This window comes from Artemia sp. Qi Xiang Cuo, chromosome 18, assembly GCF_049724085.1.
Source record: "Artemia sp. Qi Xiang Cuo chromosome 18, ASM4972408v1, whole genome shotgun sequence".
In the NCBI taxonomy this organism is placed as follows: Eukaryota; Metazoa; Arthropoda; class Branchiopoda; order Anostraca; family Artemiidae; genus Artemia; species Artemia sp. Qi Xiang Cuo.
Window position 1 is genome coordinate 3110100 of NC_142811.1, and position 22829 is coordinate 3132928.

General features: G+C 38.5%; 1 protein-coding gene across 1 annotated transcript in view; it reads left to right on the plus strand.

The window, feature by feature from the left end:
• O-fut1 (O-fucosyltransferase 1) overlaps positions 1-22829 on the plus strand; it is a 97716-nt gene that overhangs the window by 31253 nt on the left and 43634 nt on the right. Inside the window, exon 2 of the mRNA XM_089104613.1 lies at positions 5399-5514. Coding sequence (XP_088960739.1) covers positions 5399-5514 — 116 coding nt within the window. The remainder of the gene's footprint in view (positions 1-5398; positions 5515-22829) is intronic.

Consider the following 22829-nt stretch of genomic DNA (forward strand, 5'->3'; position numbering starts at 1 on the left):
GCGTGGGGGGGGGGGGGGCTAGTTGCCCTCCAATCACTTTCGACTATTAAAAAAGGGCACTAGCCCTTTAATTTCCAATTGATTGAGCTCTTATAGATGTTGCGCCAAAAGCACCGACTATAAAAACCTTTTTTTCCCAGTTGTCTTAGCTGAAATCCCTTGCCTCGGGGGTTCTGCGGGAGTGTCCTATTCTCATATGCCTATTCAATCTGGATATCTATTATGTTGAACAAAATTGGCTATCTCAAAATTTTGATTGGATGTGTTTGGGGGAATGATGGGCGTACGGGTGGAGGGCTAGTTGCCCTCCAATCACTTTTGACTATTAAAAAGGGCACTATCTCTTTGAATTTCCAATCGAATGAGCCTTTTTTGAAGTTTCTATGACAAAGCCTTATATAAAAACTTTATATGCCCCCATGGAATAACTTAAAACCCCTGCCCTGATGGTTTTGGGAGTTGTCCTCCTCAAAAACATGATTTCTATGTGGAAATCAACAACGTTGAACAAAATGGCTATCTCTAAAATTTTGATTGGATGTGTTTGGGGAAATGATGGGCGTAGGGGAGGGGGGCTAGTTGCCCTTTAATCACTTTCGACTATTAAAAAGGGCACTATCACTTTGAATTTCCAATCGAATGAGCATTTTTTGAAGTTTCTATGACAACACCTTCTATAAAAACCTTATATGCCCCCTGGGCATATCTTATAACCCTTGCCCTGAAGGTTCTGGGGGAGTATCCTCCTCAAAAACATATTTTCTATCTTGAAATCATCCACGCTGAACAAAATGGCTATCTCAAAATTTTGATTGGATGTGTTTGGGGAAATGATTGGCGTGGGGGGGGGGGGCTAGTTGCACTCCAATCACTTCCGACTATTAAAAAGGGCACTAGCCCTTTAATTTCCAATCGAATGAGCCCCCAGGGCATAACTAAAAACCCTTGCCCTGAGGGTTGTGGGGGAGTGTCCTCCTCAAAAATGTATTTTCTATCTGGAAATCAACTACGCTGAACAAAATGGCTATCTGAAAATTTTGATTGGATGTGTTTGGGGAAATGATGGGCGTGAGGGAGAAGGGGCTAGTTAAACTCCAATAACTTTCGACTATTAAAAAGGGCACTAGCCCTTTAATTTCCAATCGAATGAGCATGTTTTGAAGTTTCTACGACAATGCCTTCTATAAAAACCTTATATGCCCCCAGGGCATAACTTAAAACCCTTGCCCTGAGGGTTGGGGGGAGTATCCTCCTTAAAAATATATTTTCTATCTGGAAATCAACTACGCTGAACAAAATGGTTATCTCAAAATTTTGATTGGATGTGTTTGGGGAAATGTTGGGCGTGGAGGGGAGGGGGGCTACTTACACTCCAATCAATTTCGACTATTACAAAGGGTACGAGCTTTTTAATTTCCAATCGATTGAGTCTTTTTTGAAGTTTCTACGACAACGCCCTCTATTAAAACCTTATATGCCCCCATGGCATAGCTTAAAACCCTTGCCCTGCGGGTTGTAGAGGAGTGTCCTCCTCAAAAACATATTTTCTATCTGGAAATCAACTACGCTGAACAAAATGGCTATCTCACAAGTTTGATTGGATGTGTGTGGGGGAATGATGGGCGTGGGGGGGGGCTAGTTGCCCTCCAATCATTTTTTACTATTAAAAAGGGCACTAGAACTCTTCATTTCCAATCAAATTAGCCCACTTTGAAGCTTCTACGACGACCCCTTCCATATGAAGTGCCTCTGGAAAAAAATAAATAAATAATAAAACATTGGAGCCGTACGGCCTTTACTATAGGCAACGCTACAGCGTTGCCTCTGATATGGCTTCTTCTTTTTAATCAGTCACAAACATAGTTTTAAATTAGAGCTTTTGATGCCAAAATTGTATTTACCTGATTTAGCATCATGCCATGACCTCTCACATAGTATAATGTCATATCTGCATAAATAAAATCGAATGTATGTCTGTTTGTGTATGTGTCCTGTATGCATTACTACACTGTGTACCCTTAGTTGTTGATGTGTACTAATCTGTTGATTAAAATTTGGTGAAGGTTTAAGGTATAAAATCCCTCCTCCCCTCCCAAGATGCCCTTAACACTTTTTGCGCTGACTGAAATGGAGACACCTAAACACAAATATTCAAACAGTTGCTTTTGTTCACATTATTCGCATTATCTGGATATTAATTATCCATCAACGCCCTACAAGTAAGTTAATAATCCTAATCTTATTCGTCAATTTCTTTCGAACTTTAAAATACAATCGTTGTTTCACATATGGGGAAATTGTTTAGGGGAAGTTTGGGGAGCTGGACTTACTAGAAGTTTCAGAAACTCATATCCAAGGGATAGAAACATGAAATTAGGTGATATAGAGTTTATTTACTCAGGCAGGAGGTACATAGCCTTGGAGTAGGGCTCGTGCTGAAAAAAGAGCTGCTAAGTGCTGTATAGGTTGATAAGGTATAAATAATAGGATGCTAACTGCTTATTTTATGACTATGAGCTGTGATTTCCTCTTTAACATTTTGACGTTATTTTGTAATTCACTTCAATTGCTGATGAGAAATAAGGTAACAGTCTCGTAAACACTATAATAACCAAAAAGTAGTACCATTCCCCATTGAACAATGTTTCCAAATATTGTTATTGCTTCTATGACAATGAAATTTCAATGAACGCCCCCTCCTAATAAGACTAGATGTAGCCCTAGAATATTCGCAAAGCTTTGCTGGTCCCGTTGGTCATATTGTTTTTGTACTTATTTCTCATCAACTGTTGGTCTATAATACAAAATAATACCTATGTGAGAAAGAAAATTTGCAATGTTTCGTATATTGCCTTGAGCTCTATTTGGCCATATTAGGGGGGCGGGGAAGGAGCAGTTGCCATGGTAGTTACTATTATATATCAAAACACTGTCGAATGAACAGTTGAATGATGACACTACTATTTTGTTTTTATAGTGTTTAGTTCAGAAAAGGCCATGTACCCTACTGCTGCCAGAAATATGCACAAAAAATAATGCATACCCGTAATATTAGTAAAATGTTGTATTTAACATAGTGGGGCTATGAAACCGCATTGTGGATGGCCAGGTGGCGCTTGCAAGTTTGCAACTCTAGTGATTAGTATATTTGGAAGAGCATTGAAAGGTGCACCAAAAGGAAACTTGCTGGCTTAGCTAGTAAACTAGTATTTGCTTCGCATCTTTTAACCCGAAATTTATCTTGTCTTCAGCCTCTTCTAGTTGAAACATTATGTTAATAAATCCTTGCTTTGTAATCTACAAAATATTTCTATTGGTGGTATTTTCTGGGCTGTGTCCATTTTAGTTCTTGGTTTCCCCCAATCTCCCTATGTTTGAAGTATTTGAAGTAATATATTTCTCTAATTTCTTATTTTTGCATGTCTTCTGCTCAGTAGGAGCCTTCTCCACGTCACTTGGCACGTCCTCGGGCGGCGGATAGGGGAACACACTACAGATATATAGGGCTCCTTCGTAGGAGGTGTGGTCCAATGGGGACATAGTCCCTGGGGGTCCATAATAAAAATTGGGGAACGCTTGCCCAAGGGCTGTAAATACAGGCGGGCCTATGTGCGTTCGGGCGGGGCTCAGTGGCGTGTGCACATGTCATGTGAGTTATAAACCTTCAAGCAATGGGTTAAATTACATGTTGATGCAGAACACCGTTGTGGGAGCATCCACTATTGGAGGGTAACTGCGGCAGGGTGTAAGATCCAGATATATTGATAACGGCCTCTGCAAATGGCTTTCTCGACCCTGTCGGGGTACCTACAATACTGAGGACCTTGCGGTCAACTCTATTCCTACTTGGAAAGTGGTACCCCTCGAGGACATTATAGCCTAGTAATCGATACAGTATTTGCATGGGATTCTGATTAATGGACAAATTTTCTGGGTTTGGTCTGCTTTGATTGCGTTTTCCGGCTGGAAAACCCCTTCCTAGCTAATTTACCTACTATGCGTTGCCTCCCCGTAGTAGCATTCTATTTGTAGGCCTGAATATATAATAAATCGGAGGTGATAGGCTTGATATTCTCTTTGCAGGATTTCGACTTTTGTTTATAGAAGTGCATCGCCAAGTGCTGGAACCCGTGTCGTTACCAGTATGAGCTCAGGATTGCACAAAGCCTTTATTCAGCTGGAGGTCCCAGATACTTCTTGCTCTCCGGGTCGAAGCTGGCTTAAGCGGTTCTGTGTAGACCTGATAAGATGTGCTGGTTCTCGTCCTTCACTGGTTCTGTGACCATTGTTTTTCCTGAAACCAAAATAATTTCAATGACTTAGAGAATGTGAAAATTGCAACTTGGAATGTTACGACGTTAAAAAACAACTATCGCATCGATATTTTGACTGAATATTTCAGACGTGTCGAACTGGACTTATTAGGAGTTCCAGAAACTCATGTCCAAGGGGTAGGAAACATGAGATTAAGGGCTCTTTTTTGGTTTAATGGAGTTCTTTACTTTTCTTTGCAAAACATAATTTGTGGAAAAAGTTTTTTAATTAATCTTGAATAACAAGGAATATTACTTTTTTGCATGAGAAGCAGTGATGTCTACTCTTTTTCATTCTTTTGATTCTTTTTTTTCTGTCGTCGCTAGTGGGGCGCTGAAGCATCACAGAGAAATGTTTGAGCTCATTCAAAGCGAAATTGCTATATCTACGTGCTTTTTTGTAAGCAATAAAACATTATATTAGAAAAAATTGACAAAAACACGCGTCTTCATATACAAGGAAATAACACTTGAATGATGTCATATATGGTAGATTTCAACCAGAAACTACGTCATATTAATCATGGTTGCAGTGATAACTGCAATCTAGTAAAGAACAACCCGAGGCCCATTGTAGCCAAAAATTTAAAAACGCATTTAAAAAAGAAACTTTCTAGTGAGAAAAAATTACCATTTGTAGTTAATTCAGGAATGGTAACTGTGATTTCAATTAGTCGTAATAGTGAAAGGCTAGTTTGAAAACAAATTAATGGGAATTTTGAAAAATCCATCGAATATGACTTTGGATCGACAATGAAAAGGTGACCATTAGAATCAGCATTGCCAAAACTCCTATAGAGAAAACTTGCAGCCGCCCTACCTTGTAAATCAAAGAACATCGCTTTTTTGCACGGGTAGCATTGACGTGTCCTATTGACGTGCACTGGAACATCATAGAAAGCTGTTTAAGGGCTCATTTGAAAGGAAGTTGGAATATTTAGGATCTTATGTAATTAACAAAAGATAACATTATAATAAAATGAAAATTTTTGCAAAATAGCTGCATCTTCATATACAGTATATTATTTTAAAGAGGTACTTGGGTAGTTTCAATGAAAACTAAGTGATAAAACTTTATATTTCAGGACGGTTTGGAAACCAGGCTGACCACTTTCTTGGATCCTTGGCATTTTCAAAAGCTCTTGATAGGACACTTGCCCTTCCACCATGGGTAGAATACAGATATGGAGAGCCAAAATCAGTAAGTATTTCTTGAGCCTTCTAAGTCTCTTGCAGTCTATTTCCCTCCCCCTTTTTGGCCCTCTCCATATTTTCTCATAGGGAGAGGTGAAACCTATAAACATTTTAATTAGGAAAGGGGTCGTAATTTTTTCCCAGTAAATTTTATTTTTATAAATGTATTCGAAATGTTCAGTTTTAGTGTTTTTTTCTATGGGGAGAGGGTATCTGTTTTTTCACTGTCTAAATAAATGGATTTATCCCCATTTGAAAGTTTATTTGCTCGTCATAGAACGGCAGTGTGGTCTAAGAAAACAACACTCAATTAAAGGTGTTACATCGAAAATACGTTGTATATATGGGGAAATCAGACCAACCCAGTAAACAACAATAAACTCAACATTTCGTTTGCAATTTGAAGACATGGAATGCTTTGTCACCTTCCTTGGAAATTTGTTTTATGTTTGGGCAAGATCAAAGAAGAAAATTTACATCAAGAACTTTGAATGAACTTCATCAATGAACTCTCTCTGAAAATAATCTAGTGAATAATGCAGAAGTTCATTATTTTGTGAATGACCCGAAAAGTTATTTATTTTGTTGTATATAAGTATGCTAGTTGCAATTTTATTATTTTAGTATTTCTACTGAAGACGATCGCTGTATATGTGATCGAAATATCTGGACTTCTGTACCTATTTTGTCACTGTCTAAATAAACGGATTTATCCCCATTTGAAAGTTTATTTGTTCGTCATAGAACGCAGAGTGGTCTAAGAAAATAACACCTAAGTAAAGGTGTTACGTCGAAAAAAAAAAATTTCTATTTGATATTTTGGTACTTGTTAATTATACCGACCACACTTTGTTTTCTTACTGTAATGAAACCGGTTTCTCTCTGTATCTCTGTGTGCACTCGGAGATAATCAGCTTAGGGTGAGAGAGATAAACTAGTTTGCAGATATATTTTGATTAAATATTTAATATGTAGGGTTGGTATTTTTGTTAGGTTAGGTGCTTATTATAGTATGTTCTGGACGCCCTAATTTGTATAGTTTTCTGCTGTAGTTTCCATAATTTTGTTACTAAAGTACTATATTTTCGGTATTTGTATGATATATCCTCGACCACTCAAGTTGTTCATTCATTCACCCGGATTGGCAATTCACGGTGTGTCAAAATTGCTTTTAGTGATCAAGGATCTTTTATTTCCGCTCTTAGATTGGGACTGAAAGTTGAATATAAACTGATCCGTGTCTATGAATTTCAGAAAATCCCAAGATGCTGTAGAAAATGCCAGTCTCCTGAGCATCTAATTGCTAACTGTCCCAGTACCTCCCATAAATGTTCCAGATGCTCCAGTCCTCATGAGTACTGCAAGGAAACCAATTTTACAAATCCCATAAAATGTGTAAATTGTGGAGGTGATCATGTGGCATTTAGTTTTCGCTGTCCCCGTCTCCAAGCTCTTGTTAAGAACGTTACTGGGCGCCTTCATAAATGAACTGTCGCAAAATCTTTGTGTGTTTGATTAGCATTAATGGGACTAAAGATAAAGTGTCAAGCCTGGAAGAAAAGTTGATCCGTCTTGATGTCCTTTTCCTGCAGGAACAATTGCTTACTGCCTGTAGCGTGAACTTTTTGCGAAGGAATCGTGATCACATTGTGTTTAGTACCAACGCTAGACGGACTCGGGGTAGGCCTTCTGGCGGCCTCGCGTGTTATATAAGACGGACTCTTGCAGATTTATCCCCGGTGTGCTACCACTCATCTGAGCAATTCCTAGCTGTAAGACTTGGTGACACTGTCCTAATAAATACTTACCTGCCGCATGATAAAAAGTCGGTACAGTCGTTCTCGAGCTTTGCCAAGTCTTGTGATAAGCTACAAGGTCTAATTAGTGGCATCCAATGTCTTGTCTACTCATGGCTACTTGCCGGTGATCTGAATTGCAACATTCAGTTACCATCCAGTCGTTCTGAGACCCTGCTAAATGCTGTACCAGCTGCGCATAGGATTATAAATAAAGATTTCAGCTTCTCATGTATCCATAATAGTGGTGCAGTTTCTTATTTAGAACATTGTGTGTGTTTGCCCCTTCTTCATTCCTCTGATGTTCATGTCGACGATGAGGAGAGAGACTATGACCACCTCCTTCTTATTTTTGATCGATATATTAGCTCTACCATCAGCTGCAGTGCTCCTCCTAAGCCTCAAAGATGGACTTGCAAACGTGATTGGGGTATTGCAAATTGGTCACTCTATCTTTCGACTCTAGCTTTGCTGCTATCCAATATATCTGTGCCTTTTCATCATCTTGGTGCCTGTTATTTCGTCAGTGATGTCCGTGCTCAGCTAAATGCTTACTATAGAAATATCATCTCTTCAATTAAACAAGCTGAAGCAATGGCGGTTTCGTTTATTCGCTTGTGACTTAACACCCGCAAGTCTTTTTGGAAGTGTGATCTGGGACTTAAGAAAGTTAAGAACCAAGCCAAGTTTTGGTTAAAGTTGTGGATTGCTTGCGATAGAACTTCTAGTGGGCAAGTTTTTAGCATCAAGCAGAAAACAAAATTGGCTTATAAGTGTCATCTTCGTGCAGTTCGGTTTTTGGGAGCTGAGTTCCCATCTAACGGTAAACAGTGGAAAAGTGTGTTGAATGCGTCAAAACTCAAAGATTCTTTCTCCAGTGATATTGTTCCAAGATTGTCGTGGATTAATCACTATACACGGTTCTTTTGCGGGATTAATATGCTGTTCATAGCCGTTTTTCTGCTTTACAGGCAAAGGTTCTTCCTAATAGGGTGAGCCAAGGACATATTATTCCTGTTGAAAAATCTAATATTGTGAAATCTCTTCGACGGTTGAAGTCAAAGGCTTGTGACCTTGATAGTATTTGTGCGGCTCATCTTGATCCGCGTTCCACTGAACTTGAATCGCATCTCCAGTTATTATTTCAAATGTGCCTTTCTAGGTCTATTGTCCCTGATTCATTTTTATGTGGAAGCGTTACTTCTATACTAAAAAAAGGAAAAGATCTACATTCATGTAATTCGCATAGGCCTATTACTGTTGCCTGTACTCTAGGTAAATTATTTGTATTGCTTCCACACATTGATGAATTTGCAAATTGTGAGGCTAACCAGTTTGGATTCAGGTCAGATTTGAGTTGTCAACATGCTCACCGTATTTTAGTGCAGCTTATTAAGGAAGCCACTCGAAATAGTTATAGTCTTCATTTTTGTACCCTTGATATATCTAAAGCACTCGATAGTATTTGCCATGCCCAAGCATTCTATGATCTTAGTCAACTCGGTGTAAATGCGTCTGTGATTCTTGTTCTAAAGTTTTAGTATTCAAATTCATATCTAAGATTAAAGTCAGGAATTGGGGATTTTTTCGGACATATACCAGTTAAGTGTGGAGTTAGGCAGGGGGGAGTTCTCTCTCCCCATATCTTTATTGCTTCTATTGAACATGTTTTATCTGGTATACGTATTTTTTGCCTTACGGGATTCACAGACGTATCATACTTAGCTTATGCTGACGACTCACTTCTTATTAGCCGAACTGAGTTTGGTTTAGCGCGTTCTGTCCGATCCGTCGCCGCTGCATTTGCAAGTTCATTTGCAATGTGGATATCTTATTTTTAATGGGATTAGTTCGTCTCATCCTTTGGATTGCAGCTCTTTTTCTATACCTCAAGTCACCTCTTTTCGATGGCTCGGGATCTCTGTCTGCAATTCACTAAGTTCTTTTCGGTTTCAGACAATTCGTGATGTTAAGAATAAGCTTAAAGTGGGATGTTCTAAAATTGTTGGAAATCGTGGACATTTCCGGTGACAAGCGCTAACAAAGCTGGTACTCGAGTCTTTGCGACCATTCCGCGTTATTTTGCTCTGGTGTATATATCCTTCTGAACAAAGGTGACGTAAAAAGGGGCAAGACGGATTACTATCGCTATTGCAAGTTTTTGCTTTATTTACTGCGATCATTCCGGAACCGGAGGTTAATGAGTCCGGCAATCAGGCAACAGATATTGTTCTTTCAGTGGAAAAATTAAGTTCGAAATTATTTAGTGATGCACCAATCCATCTTGGTCCTAACCATCGTCTTATCCGCCTGTTTAGCTAATTCGTTGTTTCTTTTTTGTGTATTTTTTGTTTTCTTTCTTGGTACTTCACTTTTTTCCCTTTTGTAAGTGGTAAGAAATATATTATTATTATTCGTTTGTTTAACTGAATGTTCTTTTTATTCGTTTATTTTACTTTAAGTGCTGTGTGTGTTTATTCTTCTTCTTTTTTCTCTTTACTCAACTTTTTATTACATTGTTTGTGCTGTTGGTTATAAATAAATTATTATTATTATTATTATTATTATTGATGAATTGTAAAATGTCTCAAGTTGTTCATTGTTATTGTTGCTGAGTTTGCTTCTTTGTGTTGCCAGGAAAAAGTTTCTAAATTATTTTGAGTTTTTTTTTCCTATTGTTGTTTACACTCTAAAGATACATTTTTTCTAAGTAGTGTTTGTAAGACCCTCTCCAGTTATTGGAATAGGCTTTTTCTTCGGGTATTTTCACCAAGGTCATCTTTTTTCGGGTAAATTGGCACGTCATCTATTTTATCAACTTTTATAGCGCCATTTTTGATTTCATATCGTTATGAAGCGTGCTGCGAACTAGCAGAAGAGGGGAAGGAACCTCCCGCAAGCGACGTATTGTACCTGCCGGTATTAAGTTACCCGTAAATTTCGGGTAGCTGTTGAGGGGATCCTTACCCTTCCCTTGTTCCTAGGTTTCTTCATTCTGTATTTACTCAGCATTTGGTTCTTATGGAGTGGACCCCTGGATTGCTCGTTTATAGTTCTGTTCTGAATATTGTCCAAAACTGTATTGAAAAAAGCTTTTCTCCAGATATTATGAAAAAACATATGTCTGATTTTTTTACACTCGCCCAGGCTTCTGAAGCGAGGAGACAAATCTTCCAGTTTTGCCTTCAGCCAAAGAGAGAGGGTACAAATGCTTTTATTAATATTGTCTCTGATATTATCGATACTATTACAAAGTTTGATACTGATGATTTTGGTCTGCCAGTCTTTGTTATCCACCACCCTAGTGAAGTACCACTCATTCCTGCCGATGCTTTTTGTGGGTTGAGTTGCCGTGTAAACTCCTGTTTTTATGAGTTACGCTCTTTGTATGAGTGTGTGAGAACTCTTCTGACTGCAAAAATTGGATGTCCTCCGTCGTTAATGCAACAGCGTCCTGTCTCTTCGAAACCGTCCTAGGAAGTTATTCTAAAAAACCCAACTACTAATCTCAAAGATCCTATTGAGCGCAAAGAGACCCTGGACGGTCATGACGGCATCGGATGTGTGAGATCCGATCTTGTCAAGAAAGATGGGTAGTTCATACCCGAGATAAAGCCTCATCAGACTCCCTTGCCGCCACTGCAACTAGTCAGCTTAATGTGTCCACTCATGTCCTTAATCAAAAAGTTCGTGGTATTTTGAGTGACATCCCTGCTGGTGTGGTAAAATCAGAGCTTATTAGTATAATTCCTGGTCTTGTTGATGCAACTAAAATTGGAAGTTCCAGATCCTACCGCCTTGAATTTCTTGACGATGCTGCCGTAAATAAAGCTATAAATGATGGTTTGTGTTTTGATACGAGCTTTTTAAAATTAGATCTTTCTAGAAATTACCTCCTAGATGTTGTTACCTCCGTTGTCTATCGCCGAACCATATTGTTGGTAATTGCCCACTCCCATCGACTAATCAAAAGTGTTCACGATGCGCCGCTGGACATTGTAACATACGTGATAATCCTTGTACTGAAAGCCCGAATTGCGCCAACTGGGGAGGAAATCATGTTTCCTACAGTCTCAGATGCTTAGTGTTAAAAAATGCTCTGAATAAGGATAAAAAATGATTACTAGTGGCAATAGATTTCGCTTTGTTTCACTTAATATTAACGGAACCAAAGATTAAGATCTTCTTATTGATGAGCTTCTTGATTATGATATAGTTTTCCAACAGGAACATTTTCTACTAGAGCCAATACAGATACTCTTAAACGGTCACCCACCCACCACTCATTTGTACGTGAAGCTGAAAAAAACGTGCGGTCCTCTGGGGGCATTGCAACTTTAGTTCGCCTCGCTCAGGAGCCTGAGCTTATCTCTTCTGATCATAATTTACTGGCAATAAAGTGTGGTAATATGGTCTTCATCAATGTCTATATGCCATGCAATCATAAGAACATTTCTGCCCTATCTTACTTCGCGGGTGTTTGCTAATGTCTCAGGATACTTCTGCTAAGAGTGACTAATCAGGGATTAAATTGGATTGTGACTTGGTGATATTAATGCCATTCTTTTGGCCCAATCTAAAAGAAGTGACCTGTATTTTGATGCTTTGCCTAGTGACTCAAGTGCTACCATCCATTTCAATTAAGGTATAGATGGTAGCTCAACTGATTTTTCCTTCACCCGGGCACCTGCAGCCAACCTACAATACCACCCTTTTTGTCAAGTAACTGCATTCACGTTAGGTTAATTTAGGTTCACTTAGCGTGGCGCGCCAGGCTAAGTCCCTTTTGTAAGTTTTCCACTTTTTCCCTTTTGTAAGTGGTAAGAAATATATTATTATTATTCTTTTGTTTAACTGAATGTTCTTTTTATTTGTTTATTTTACTTTAAGTGCTGTGTGTGTTTATTCTTCTTCTTTTTTCTCTTTACTCAACTTTTTATCACATTGTTTGTGCTGTTGGTTATAAATAAATTATTATTATTATTATTATTATTATTGATGAATTGTAAAATGTCTCAAGTTGTTCATTGTTATTGTTGCTGAGTTTGCTTCTTTGTGTTGCCAGGAAAAAGTTTCTAAATTATTTTGAGTTTTTTTTTCCTATTGTTGTTTACACTCTAAAGATACATTTTTTCTAAGTAGTGTTTGTAAGACCCTCTCCAGTTATTGGAATAGGCTTTTTTCTTCGGGTATTTTCACCAAGGTCATCTTTTTTCGGGTAAATTGGCACGTCATCTATTTTATCAACTTTTATAGCGCCATTTTTGATTTCATATCGTTATGAAGCGTGCTGCGAACTAGCAGAAGAGGGGAAGGAACCTCCCGCAAGCGACGTATTGTACCTGCCGGTATTAAGTTACCCGTAAATTTCGGGTAGCTGTTGAGGGGATCCTTACCCTTCCCTTGTTCCTAGGTTTCTTCATTCTGTATTTACTCAGCATTTGGTTCTTATGGAGTGGACCCCTGGATTGCTCGTTTATAGTTCTGTTCTGAATATTGTCCAAAACTGTATTGAAAAAAGCTTTTCTCCAGATATTATGAAAAAACATATGTCTGATTTTTTTACACTCGCCCAGGCTTCTGAAGCGAGGAGACAAATCTTCCAGTTTTGCCTTCAGCCAAAGAGAGAGGGTACAAATGCTTTTATTAATATTGTCTCTGATATTATCGATACTATTACAAAGTTTGATACTGATGATTTTGGTCTGCCAGTCTTTGTTATCCACCACCCTAGTGAAGTACCACTCATTCCTGCCGATGCTTTTTGTGGGTTGAGTTGCCGTGTAAACTCCTGTTTTTATGAGTTACGCTCTTTGTATGAGTGTGTGAGAACTCTTCTGACTGCAAAAATTGGATGTCCTCCGTCGTTAATGCAACAGCGTTCTGTCTCTTCGAAACCATCCTATTCTGTTATTCTGAAAATCCACCTACCAATCTTAAAAGTCTTATAGAATACAAAAAGACCCTTGATACTCTGGACGGTTATGACGGTATTGAATGTGTGAGACCCCATCTTGTCAAGAAAGGTTGGTAGTTCATAACTGAGATGAAGCCTCAGCCGTTTCTCTTGCCGCCGCTGCAACTAGTCAACTTAATGTGTCCACTAATGTCCTTAATCAAAAAGTGCTTGGTATTATGAGTGACATCCCTGCTGGTGTGCTAAAATCAGAGCTTATTAGTATGATTCCTGGTCTTGTTGATCCAACTAAAATTGGAAGTTCCAGATCCTACCGCCTTGAATTTCTTGACGATGCTGCCGTAAATAAAGCTATAAATGATGGTTTGTGTTTTGATACGAGCTTTTTAAAATTAGATCTTTCTAGAAATTACCTCCTAGATGTTGTTACCTCCGTTGTCTATCGCCGAACCATATTGTTGGTAATTGCCCACTCCCATCGACTAATCAAAAGTGTTCACGATGCGCCGCTGGACATTGTAACATACGTGATAATCCTTGTACTGAAAGCCCGAATTGCGCCAACTGGGGAGGAAATCATGTTTCCTACAGTCTCAGATGCTTAGTGTTAAAAAAATGCTCTGAATAAGGATAAAAAATGATTACTAGTGGCAATAGATTTCGCTTTGTTTCACTTAATATTAACGGAACCAAAGATTAAGATCTTCTTATTGATGAGCTTCTTGATTATGATATAGTTTTCCAACGGGAACATTTTCTACTAGAGCCAATACAGATACTCTTAAACGGTCACCCACCCACCACTCATTTGTACGTGAAGCTGAAAAAAACGTGCGGTCCTCTGGGGGCATTGCAACTTTAGTTCGCCTAACTCAGGAGCCTGAGCTTATCTCTTCTGATCATAATTTACTGGCAATAAAGTGTGGTAATATGGTCTTCATCAATGTCTATATGCCATGCAATCATAAGAACATTTCTGCCCTATCTTACTTCGCGGGTGTTTGCTAATGTCTCAGGATACTTCTGCTAAGAGTGACTAATCAGGGATTAAATTGGATTGTGACTTGGTGATATTAATGCCATTCTTTTGCCCCAATCTAAAAGAAGTGACCTGTATTTTGATGCTTTGCCTAGTGACTCAAGTGCTGCCATCTACTTCAATTAAGGTATAGATGGCAGCACAACAGATTTTTACGTAACCCGGGCACCTGCAGCCAACCTACAATACCACCCTTTTTGTCAAGTAACTGCATTCGCTTTTGGTTCAATTAGGTTAACTTCGCATGGCGCGCCACGCTCAGTGGACTTGCAAACACTAACCCAGACATGCAAACAAGTAGAATCAGACACACAAACAGAGAAAGACTAACTCTTTAGACATTCAAACAAACAAAGACAAATTCTTGGACTTGCAAAGACCAACCTAGACATGCAAACAAATAGAATCAGACACACAAACAGAGAAAGACAGACACTTTAGACATTCAAACCAACAAAGACAAATACTTAGACTTGTAGACACGAACCCAGACATGCAAACAAATAGAATCAGACACACAAACAGAGAAAGACAGACACTTTAGACATTCAAACCAACAAAGACAAATTCTTGGACTTGTTGACACCAACCCAGATATGCAAACAAATAGAATCAGACACACAAACAGAGAAAGACAGATACTTTAGACATTCAAACCAACAAAGACAAATTCTTAGACTTGTAGACACCAACCCAGACATGCAAACAAATAGAATAAGACGCACAAACAAAGAAAGCCAGACACTTTAGACATTCAGATCAACAAAGATAAATACTTGGACTTGCAAACACCAACCCAGACATGCAAACAAATAGAATCAGACACACAAACAGAGAAAGACAGACACTTTAAACATTCAAACCAACAATGACAAATTCTTAGACTTGCAAACACCAATCCAGACATGCAAAAAAATAGAATCAGACATACAGACAGAGAAAGACAGACACTAGACGTTCAAACCAACAAAGGCAAATACTTGGACTTGCAAACACTAACCCAGACATGTAAACAAATAGAGTCAGACACACAAACAGAGAAAGATAGACACTTTTGACATTCAAAACAACAATGACAAATTCTTGGACTTGCAAACACCAACCCAGACATGCAAACAAATAGAATCAGACACACAAACAGAGAAAGACAGACACTTAAGACAATCAAACCAACAAAGACAAATTCTTGGACTTGCAAACATCAACCCAGACATGCAATCAAATAGAATCAGACAAACAAACAGTGAAGGAAAGACACTTTAGATATTCGAATCAAGAAAGACAAATAGTTGTACTTACAAACACCAACCCAGACATGCAAACAAATAGAATCAGACACACAAACAGAGAAAGACAGACAGTTTAGACATTCAAACCAACAAAGACAAATAGTTGAACTTGCAAACACCAACCCAGACATGCAAACAAATAGAATCAAACATACAAACAGAGAAAGACAGACACTTTAGACATTTAAACCAACAAAGACAAATACTTGGACTTGCAAACACCAACCCAGACATGTAAACAAATAGAATTAGACACCCAAACAGAGAAAGACAGACACTTTAGACATTCAAACCAACAAAGACAGATACTTGGATTTGAAAGCACCAACCCAGACATGCAAGCAAATAGAATCAGACACACCAACAGAGAAAGACAGACACTTTAGACATTCAAACCATCAAAGACAAATTCTTGGACTTGCAAAAACCAACCCAGACATGCAACCATATAGAATGAGACACACAAACAGAGAAAGACACACACTTTAGACATTCAAACCATTAAAGACAAATTATTGGACTTGCAAACACCAACCCAGACATGCAAATAAATAGAATCAGACACACAAACAGAAAAAGACAGGCACTTTGGACATTAAAACCAATGAAGACAAATACTTGGACTTCCAAACAACAGCCCAGACATGCAGACAAATAGAATCAGGCACACAAACAGAGAAGGATAGACACTTTAGACATTAAAACCAACAAAGACAAATTTTTGGACTAGCAAAAATCGACCCAGACATGCAAACAAATAGATTCAAACTCCTAAACAGAGAAAGACAGACACTTTAGACATTCAAACCAACAAAGACAAATTCTTGGACTTGCAAACATTAACCCAGACATGCAAACAAATAGAATCAAACAGACAAACAGAGAAAGACAGACATTTTAGACATTCAAACCAACAAAAACAAATTCTTGGACTTGCAAACACCAACCCAGACATGCAAACAAATAGAATCAGATACACAAACAGAGAAAGACTGGCACTTTAGATATTCAAACCAACAAAGACAAATTCTTGGACTTGTAAACACCATCTAGGCATGCAAACAAATAGAATCAAACACACAAACAGAAAAAGACAGACACTTTAGACATTCAAACCAACAAAGACAAATTCTTGGACTTGCAAACATTAACCCAGACATGCAAACAAAAAGAATCAAACACACAAACAGAGAAAGACAGACATTTTAGACATTCAAACCAACACATACAAATTCTTAGACTTGCAAACACCAGCCCAGACATGCAAACAAATAGATTCAGACAAACAAACCGAGAAAGACAGGCACTTTAGACATTCAAACCAACAAAGACAAATTCTTGGACTTGCAAACACCAACCCAGACATGCAAACCAATAGAATCAGACACACAAACAGAGAAAGACAGACGCTTTAAACATTCAAACCAACAAAGACAAATTCTTGGACTTGCAAACACCAACCCAGACATGTAAACAAATAGATTCAGACATGCAAACAGAGAAAGACAGGCTCTTTAGACATAAAAACCAACAAAGACAAATTCTTGAACTTTGAAACATCAACCCAGACGTGCAAACAAATTGATTCAACAAAGTATTTTAAAAAATGTGGGGCCCCAGGGGCAGTTGGGGGGCAGTTAGGGGCCTGGGGGCCGTTTGGGGCCCCGGGGGGGATTTGGGGGCCCTTTGGGGTTGGGGTATGGGGACCTCACAACATTGTTCAAATGGAACTTGTGTATTATAACGACCACAGAGTTACAACCCAAATCATCTTCTAAAATGTCTCAAACTGTTTCGCCCAAATAATCCTCTAAACTGTCTCAAACGGTTTCGCCCAAACAATTCCCTAAACCTAATTTCTGCATGTTCCTTTGTTTCGGCATCCCTGCGTTGTCACATCTGAAATTCTCCGGAAAAAATTCCCGCGTTAATCTCTTCATCTCTAAGATGTTCCTACCTACATTATTAGGGTTTCGATAGAATATTAATTTATCACTCTGACCTGAAGATCGGAAAAGCCATATTTAAAGATAGAATATTAATTTATCTCTGTCATTAAAGACCGTTTATCCCTCAGACCTAAAGATCAAAGAAGCCATAATGTTTCTTAATTCCCCTTTCGTGGATCAATACATTCCCCCACCGATTATGTAAATCAATTTCTCGGAAATCAACTTCCCCTTCGAGTCATATATCAATACATCTCTTACCGTTAATGTGCATGTGAAAACTTCCCCTCGGAGTCATTACACCTAGACAAACAACAACAAATCAATTGACCTTGACCCCATTAGACTCGATCGATAATCCTTGAATAAATTATATTCCGTCAGCGTTAGACTCAATTGTAGATGGCAGCACGCAGTGTAATCAGGGCTGGTACCCCTTTTCCTACTGCTATGCCCAATCAAGGCCAGTTTTTTTGCGGAGCCCAGGCTATACTACTCAAAACAAAATAAACTGACCTATGTTATCCCAATTAAGCCTAGCCATCTAAATTGACCTACTAATCTTAGCTTCAACTCCAACTTCTTCTGGGATTTTAGCCCATGTTTTCGTTGCAAGCCACCTATTATTATGGACTTAATCAGCTTTTGAGTATAGTATTCTATAATTTTTAACTGACAAAATGAATTTTTCAATATCCATTTTGATTTTGCCCTGCCTGTTGATTTGATGCGGTTTATTGATCAAAGTTATTGGAGAAGTTGAGATTCATGAAATTGTACGATATTTTGGAAAATCGAAAAGATTTTAACCAAGATTTGCACACAGCTGCGATATTCGCATATCTGGCCGAATAATCGTTTGCATACGAATAATCGTATATGTGGGAACCCTGGGTAAAACAGCTGACAAACTGTGGGTTTTGTCATGCTCACTGTGTAAAACGCCACTGGTTCATATAGTTGTTGCGAAAACGAACAAAACAAAGCCACATATTCATTATGGCTTTCTCAGGCAAAGTTGCCCGTGCTTTTTGACGGCGATTTCTGCTCATCCAGACTCAGTTGGTGCTTTTTAAGGTTCAAATGGCAAATAAAACGAATTTGAAATTTCTTTCTTCAAGAAAAGGCAAATCTCCAGAACAAAAATTGTTTTCACTTGGCCGAATTTGGATGGAAAAGCCACAATGAAAATGGAGCTTAACTGATCACCTGGATTATTAGTTAATGCTAAGTTTTGGGAAGGGCTGAAGTGCTAGGTAGATTTCAATGTGATTAGATCATAACAAGATTCCAAAAATTCACTCAGTAAATGTTTTTATCTTTCGTATTTGGAATCTTAAGTATTTTTATTCCAAGTGGTGTGTAAATTTATTATCTTTTAGCTTTTTTTAGGACATTTATTATCTTTTTTTAGGACATTTTTAAGCATAATACAGTAAACGAAAAACGAAAAAAGCCGATGCATTGCTAAAATACACAGAAAAATAAATATTTTGCAAGAAGGGCTTACGGAGTCCGAAGAAAATTAATCCTGAACATAAATAAAAAAAAATTCTCGTTCATAAAATGCTACTTTAAACAAGGATAATGAATAAGAAGGATAATGGAAATTGAAGAAAGTCAAAGAAAAGCAAGAAAAAAGAATACGAGGAATAACTGAAAAATTTAAAGCCGAATAGTAGGTAGATCGGAGAACGCCCAATAGAGTAATATAATTATAGGCAGCGCGCTAGCGCTGCCTAAGTAAAGAACAATTTGGGCGCAATGTTTTTTTTTCCATACCCGGGCACTTCGTATCGAAGGAGTCGTCGTAGAAACTTCAAAAAGGGCTCATTTGATTGGAAATTGGAATGACTAGTGCCCTATCTAATAGTCAAAGGGATTGGAGGGCAACTAGCCCCCCCCCCCAGACGTATCATCTCTCCAAACAAATGCAATAAAATTTATAGATGGCCATTTTGGTAAGCGTAGATGATTTCCAGATAGAAAATATGTTTTTGAGGAGGACACTTCCCCACAACCCTCGGGGCAAGGGTTTTAAGTTATGTCATGGGGGTATATAAGGTTTTTATAGAAGGCGTTGTCGTAGAAACTTCAAAACAGGCTCATTCGATTGGAAATTCAAAGGGCTAGTACTCTTTTTAATAGTCGAAAGTGATTTGAGTGCAACTAGCCCCCCCCCCCGCCCTTCATTCCGCCAAACACATCAAATCAAAATTTTGAGATAGCCATTATGTTCAGCGTAGTTGATTTCCAGATAGAAAATATGTTTTTGAGGAGGACACTCCCCCACAACCATCAGGGCAAGGGTTTTAAGTTATGCCCTGGGGGCATATAAGGTTTTATAGAAGGATTTGTCGTAGAAAACTTCAATAAAAGCTCATTCGACTGGAAATTCAAAGGGCTAGTGCCCTTTTTAATAGTCAAAAGTGATTGGAGGGCAACTAGCCCCGCTGCGACGCCCATCATTCCCCCAAACACATCCAATCAAAATTGTGAGATAGCTATTTTGTTCAGCGTAGTTGATTTCCAGTTAGAAAATGTGTTTTTGAGGAGGACACTCTCCCACAACCCTCAGGACAAGGGTTGTAAGTTATGCCCTGGGGGCATATAAAGTTTTTATAGAACGCGTTGTCGTTGAAACTTCAACAAGGACTCATTCGATTAGAAATTGAAATGGCTACTGCCAAAAGTAAGTGGAAGGCAACTAACATCCCTTCCATGCCCACCATTTCTCCAAACACATCCAATCAAATTTTTGAGATAGCCATTTTGTTCCATGCAGTTAAAGTTCAGGAAATTATACCTTTGAGCATGACTCTCCCCTCACAGTCTTCAGGGTAAGGGTTATAAGTTATGCCATATAAGTTTTTATTGAAATCTTTGTTGTAGAAACTTGAAAAAGGGCTCATTCAATTTAAAATTCAAAGGTCTAGTGCCCTTTTTAATAGTCGAAAGTGATTTGAGGGCAACTAGCCCCCCTCTCTCGCCCACCTTTTCCCCAAACACATTCTATCAAAATTTTTAGATAGCGATTTTATTCAGTGTTGTGGATTTCCAGATAGAAATTATGTTTTTGAGGAGGACACCCCCCCCCCCCACTGCCCTCGGGGCAAGGGTTGTAAGTTATGCCCTGGGGGCATATTCGGTTTATATAGAACGCGTCGTCGTAGAAACTTCAAAAGGGCTCATTCGATGGGAAATTGAAATAGCTAGTGCTATTTTTAATAGTCAAAAGTGATTGGTAGGCAACTAACACCCCTTCCACGCCCACCGTTTGCCCAAATACATTCAATCATAATTTTTAGATTGCCATTTTGTTCCACTTAGTTTAAAGTTCAGGAAATTATACCTTTGAGCTGGACACTCCCCCCACAGTCTTCAGGGGAAGGGTATTAAGTTATGCCCTGGGGGCATATAAGGTTTTTATTGAAATCTTTGTCGTAGAAACTTGAAAAACGGCCCATTCGATTGGAAATTCAAAGGACTAGTTCCCTTTTTAATAGTCGAAAGTGATTTGAGAGTAACTAACCCCTCTCTCACGCCCACCTTTTCCCCAAACAGATACAATCAAAATTTTTAGATAGCCATTTTATTCAACGCAGTTGAAAGTTTTGAAAATTAGGTCTTTAAGGATGACAACCCATCCCCCCCCGGAACCCTCAGGGCAAGGGTCGTAAGTTATGCCCTGGGAGCATGTAAGGTTCTTATAGAAAACGATGTTGTAAAAACATCAAAAAGGGCTCATTAAATTGAAAATTGAAAGGGCTTGTGGCCTTTGAATAATCGAAAGTGATTGAAGGGCGACTAACCTCCCTCTCACGCCCACCATTTCCCCAAACACATCCAATAAAAATTTTGAAATATCTATTTTGTTCAACGTAGTCGAAAGTTCTGTAAATTAGGTCTTTTAGGATGATAACCCCATCAGAGCTCTCAGTGCAAGGGTTGTAGGCTATGCCCTGGGGGCATATAAGGTTTATATAGAAAGTTATTGTAGAAATTTCAAAAGGGGCTCATTTGTTTGGAAATTTACATTGCCCTTTTTAATAGTCGACAGTGAGTGGAGAGTGATTATCCCCCTCTCACGCCCACCATTTATCCAAATATGTTCAATCAAAGTTTAGAGATAGCCATTTTGTTCAACGTAGTTGAAAGCTCAGGGCAAGGGCTGTAAGTTATGCCCTGGGGGCATATAAGGTTTTTAATGATAGAGTTGACGTAAAAACTTCTATATGGGATCATTCAATTGGAAATTCAAAGGGCTAGTGCCGTTTTTAATAGTTTAAAGTGATTGGACGGTAACTAACCCCCCTCACACGTATGTCTGTGAGGATGACAACCCCCTCACAACCCTCAGGACAGGGGTTGTAAGTTATGCATTGGGGGCATATAAAGTTTTTATAGAACGCGTTGTCGTAGAAACTTCAAAAAGGGCTCATTTGATTAGAAATTGAAATGGCTTGAGTAGAGAGCTATCTTATACCCCCACGATTCACCCCTGCTGCCACCTACAACTTTTTTTAACACCATATATTGGCACGAGACCCACGTGGTTTATGTTTTTTTTGTCAATGAGAATTTGAAAAACAGGAATTTTGTCACAGTTATGTATGTTTTCATGGATGGTTATGTGTGTGGTTCGATTTATTTGATGTTTTTCATGGATGTTTAATGGTTTTTGACAGTGAGAATTTGAAAAACAGGAACTTTGTCACATTTATGGATGTCAACAGCAATTCATGTCTGTTTTATGGTTTTCTCAGTGAGAATGAAAAAACAGGAACTTTGTCACATTTATGGATGTCAACAGCAATTCATGTCTGTTTTATGGCTTTCTCACTTGTTGTTCGATTTATTTGATGTTTTTCATGTCTGTTATATGGATGATCCAGAAATAGTATTTGATGTTGTTGTTCAATCCAAATGTTAGGAGTTTCCCGGAAACAGTTAGGTCACATGTTTCCTTCTCAGCCAATCAGAGAGTCGGATACATCCCCCTTCTCAGCCAATCAGAGGCCTGCTTACATATTAGCGGCGGTGTGGATATAAGGACAGGATTTTTGTTATATTTTTATTAGTCTGTGATTAGAATTCAAGGAGTGAGAAGAAGAACAGTTTGACTTTACTCATTTGGATATATTTTTGTGTTGATGGCAATGAGTGGAATGTTTACCCTATTAGAAGTTGATAGTGGAATTGATGATAATAGTATAAGAGCACCAAACATTGCGGTGGAAATCACGAAAGGATCACGGCTTTGTCTGGACTGGGATGCAGTATATGCAAGATATGTGATATCCTTGAGCAAATTTAAAATGGAGGATCAATT